The 5,000-nt window shown below is 33.4% G+C and overlaps 1 protein-coding gene across 1 annotated transcript in view; it reads right to left on the minus strand.

Moving 5' to 3' along the window:
• Nucleotides 1-5,000, minus strand: part of LOC119597319 (dual oxidase maturation factor 1-like) — a 19,751-nt gene that overhangs the window by 12,900 nt on the left and 1,851 nt on the right. The window contains exons 2-4 of the mRNA XM_037946871.1: nt 3,928-4,110; nt 3,026-3,086; nt 2,182-2,316 (exon numbers count right to left, since the gene is read on the minus strand). Coding sequence (XP_037802799.1) covers nt 2,182-2,316; nt 3,026-3,086; nt 3,928-4,110 — 379 coding nt within the window. The remainder of the gene's footprint in view (nt 1-2,181; nt 2,317-3,025; nt 3,087-3,927; nt 4,111-5,000) is intronic.

Consider the following 5,000-nt stretch of genomic DNA (forward strand, 5'->3'; position numbering starts at 1 on the left):
GAGGGAGAGAGAGACCGCGGGGTTAGAGGGTGAAAGAGGAAGATGCTTCGTGGGGGTTAAATATTAAATGTGATTGATCTGAGAAGGAGGAGGGGAAGAGGAGGAGGGGAAGAGGAGGATGGAGGAGGAGGAGGGGAAGGTGGGGAAGAAAAGAGGAAGAGGTAAATACGATAAAATAGAAGAAGAAGAAGAAGAAGAAGAAGGCACCGAAGATGAAAAAGAAGAAGAAGGCACAGAAGAACGTGATGAAAAAGAAGAAGGCACAGACGAAGGTATTGAAAAAGAAGAAGAAAGAAAAAAAAAAAAAAGAAGAAGAAGAAAAAGAAGACAACAACAACAACAACAACAAAACAAGAACAATGATAAGTAGAAAAAAATTATCTCAAATCCATTGACCTTTCTCAGAACAGCAAACCGTATTGTATTTTCAAGAAAGGGCGCGGGGTTATAAATATTTATGGGAACTAGTCTCCTATACCTGAATAAAGGTAATGGTTTCTAAATGATCTTATGATAACCCCGCTGCCTCCTTTTCCTCCCTTCCTTGTTTATCTCGAAACTGACATATCAAAATATTTGTGATCTGTATGATTTGCATAACTCGATTACTTATATATCAATTTCTCAAATATAAAAATTTTGCGTTGGGCAATAATATTTAATCTTGAACTTTATTTTAATCGCTAATGACTACGAAATACTTACCATTCTTTATCTTATCTCAATTCCTTGTTTTTTTTTGTTTTGTTTTTACTTATATTTCTTATCTGAATTCTAGGGCTGAGAGCAAGAAGGGTCAGTGTTATAAAAATCCTTGTTGGGAAAAAAACGCCTTTGAAAGTTTGCTCCTTTAAATGAAATCCGGCAAATAATAATTCACGAAAGAGAGTTAAATTAATCTAATCTTATTAAAGACACATTTTTACATGACGGAAATAACGAACACCTTTTATAAGGAAACACACATACACACACACACACACACTCCAAACACACACAGACACACACACAGACACACACATACACACACACACACACACACACACACACACACACACACACACACACACACACACACATATATATATATATATATATATATATATATATATATATATATATATATATATATATATTTTTTTTTTTTTTTTTTTTTTTTTTTTTTTTTTTTTTTTTTTTTACCGTAGTGACTTCAAAACAAGCATTTTTTTTATTTTTGGCTCATTAATTAATAAATGAAGACATTTACTGCTATTGGTGTTTCATTTTTTTTCCTAATTCGCCATGTAAAGTCTTTCTACCATTTTATAGCACAGATACATAAATAAATAAGCTTCCTTTGACAATAATTCTGTAATACATTCAAACATTTTTCCCCCCTTTCTATAACTGTAAAATCCTATATACTGAAAATAGCCTACTGACTTTAGTGAAAATACAGAATGGTAAAAGCAGGCAACCTGGAGCTTCCCATTTCCATGTGTGTGCAGTTAGTCAGTCAGTCGTTGGGATACTTGATTTTCAGTAAAATGGATATCAAAGCAATGCTCGTGTGGCGTCCCTAATGCACTGGTGACATTAGCCCTTAAATACACTTATAATAAAGAAAAGAAAAAAAATCCAGTTCGTTGGTAGGTTTATCTCAAAATTCGAATTTTTGGACATTGGTCCTTCTTGCTTTCGGCTCTAGAATTATTCTTTATCTTACTGCCTTATATGGAAGTTTAGCTCTCAACCTTGATATAGAATGAGGGGCAAATAGATTGACTGATAAACGGACGTAGATATGTAGATAAATAGATTGATAGATAGATAGATAAATAGAATAGATAACTAGAAAGATGGATCGTCACACACACACTCACACTCACAATCACACACACACACACACACACACACACACACACACACACACACACACACACACACACACACACACAGAGCGCAAGCAAGAGAGAGAGAGAGAGAGAGAGAGAGAGAGAGAGAGAGATAGAGAGAGAGAGAGAGAGAGAGAGAGAGAGCAAGAGAGAGAGAGAGAGAGCAAGAGAACAAGAGAGAGAGAGAGAGAAAGAGAGAAAAAAAAATAAATAAAGAGGAACAGATAAAGAGACATCCACCCACCCACCCAGCCACCAACCCATCCACCCAAAACGCAACGAAACAGACGGACAGACGCCTCACCTTTCAGAGTAATGTTGACCGACCGCAAGCCGAGTCTCACCCCCACCCTGGCTCTGATCTCCTGCGCTGTTCCTGCACGATACGCGGTCCTTGTGGTCAGCTGCCCCACCTCCCAGTCCTGGCCGAAGTTGCACACTTGAGGGGAGAGAGAAAGAGGAGAGTGGGGTGAGAGGAGTGAGTGGGGAGAGAGAGGAGAGTGGGAGGAGTGGGGTGAGTGGAGAGAGAGAGGAGAGTGGGGTGAGAGGGGTGAGTGGAGAGAGAGAGGAGAGTGGGGTGAGTGGGAGAGAGAGGAGAGTGGGGTGAGTGGAGAGAGAGAGGAGAGTGGGATGAGTGGAGAGAGGAGAGTGGGATGGGAGAAGTGAGTGGAGAGAGAGAGAGGAGAGAGAGAGAGAGGAAAGAAAGAGGAGGGAGAGAGAGGAGAGAGAGAGAGAGGAGAGAATGGGGGTGGGGAGGAGAAAGAAGTGTGAGAGGAATGAGAAAAGAGAGAAGGGTGAGTGGAAAACATTTATAAAAAGAAAAGGAGACAAAAATATACACGAAAATATACAATAAATATATATATATAACAGAAAGATACAACAGAAAAATACAATAGAATAAATAAAAACGACAACAAAAATACAACAGAGAAATACAATAGAATAAGTAACTCAAACAATCAACAGAAAAAAATACAATAATGAAATATAACAGAAATGAACAAAATAACAAAATACAACAGAAAAAAAACAGTCACCAAAATACAACAGAAAAAATACAACAGAAAAATATAACAGAAATAGATACAATAACAAAATACAACAGAAAAAAAAATACAACAAGAAAATACATTGAAAATACTTACACATTATGCTGAGGCCGAGCAGTAGGAAGAAGGATACTCTGATGAAGACTAGAGCCTTTTTCTGAAAAATACAGTAGATAATAATGATTGATACTGATGATAATATCAGCCAAAACGATTAAATAAATAAATGAATAAAAAAATAAAAAAATGAATAAAGAATAATGTATATATATATATATATATATATATATATATATATATATATATATATATATATATATATATATATATATATATATATATATATGATGTATATATATAATGATAGTGATGATAGTGATGATGATGATGAAGATAATGATGAGGATAGTGATGGTGGTGATGATGATGATGATGATGATGATGATGATGAGGATGGTGATGATGGTGGTAGTATAATGATAATGATAATAACAACAGTAATGATAAATGATTATCATTATAATAATGATGATAAAAATGGTTGATAACAGCAATGCTGATGATAATAATGATATAAAAGGTCCTATTATAATAATGATGATGATGAAAATAGTAATACAATAATAATAATGATGACGATGATGATGATAATGCTGATAATAACAATACTACTACTACTACTACTACTACTAACAATAATAATAATAATAATAATAATAATAATAATAATAATAATAATAATAATAATAATAATAATAATAATAATAATAATAATAATAATAATAATAATGATAATAACAACAACAACAACAACAATAATAATGATAATAATAACAATAGCAATGACAATAATGATAATAACAACGACAATAAAGATGATACCAATTATCAAAACATTAAATAATAACCACAACACTAACAAAAAAACAGAACAAACAAACCACACGAACAATCACTCCAGACCACACAGACGAACGGCTGATTTCTCAAAGACTCACCCGGCAGCCCGTAAACGCAGGCAGAATAAGGAGGAAGGGGACGAGGAGGGTGAAGAAAGCGGTCACCCACCCGATCTCCAGCACGTCAACAGTCACGGGGGTTTTAAGCTCAGGGTAGATGGCCGGGAAGGGTTTCTCGCGGCCCACGTCAAACCACCCGGGCAAGGAAGGTGTTATACTCATCTAAGGGAATAATGGTGGTGATAGTGGTATTAATAACGATGGTAATGATAATGGTAATAGTGGTATTAGCAATGATGGTAATGATAATGGTGATAGTGGTATTAATAATGATGGTAGTGCTAATGGTGATGAGAATGAAAACTCATCTGGTTAATAATAAGGATAATAATGGAATGATGGTGAATAATAGTGAGAATGAAATGATAGTGAATAATAATGATAATGATATGATGGTGAATAATAAAGATTTGATATTGAATAATGATGATAATGATATGATAGTGAATAATAATGGTAATAATAATGAGGATGATTATAATGATGATATCTATAATAATAATAATAATGATAAAAATGAAAACCACCCAGGAGAAGTAGGTATTAGACTCATCAGAGTGAATAAAAATAATAATGATATTAATAATTATGTTAATGATAATGCTAATGATGACAAGAATGAAAACAACCCAAGAGAGGTAAGTGTTGGGCTCATCTAAGTGAATTATAATAATAATGATAATAATAATAATAATAATAATAATAATAATAATAATAATAATAATAGTAATGATGATGATGATAAGATGATGATTATGATGATATCTGTAATAATAATATTGATAAGAATGAAAACCAACCCAGGAGAGGTATGTGTTCGACTCATCTGGATAATGATGACAGTGATAATGATTATAAAGAAGATGATTATAATGATGAGTATAATATTTGTAATAATAGTATAATAGTAATAATAAAAATATTGATGATAAGAATAAAAACAGAAAAGATAGGTGTTGGGCTCATCTGCCTGAATAGTATCAGTGATAATGATAATAATTCTAATGCTAATTATAATGATAATATCTGTAATAATGATGATAAGAATGAAA

This window comes from Penaeus monodon, chromosome 3, assembly GCF_015228065.2.
Source record: "Penaeus monodon isolate SGIC_2016 chromosome 3, NSTDA_Pmon_1, whole genome shotgun sequence".
In the NCBI taxonomy this organism is placed as follows: Eukaryota; Metazoa; Arthropoda; class Malacostraca; order Decapoda; family Penaeidae; genus Penaeus; species Penaeus monodon.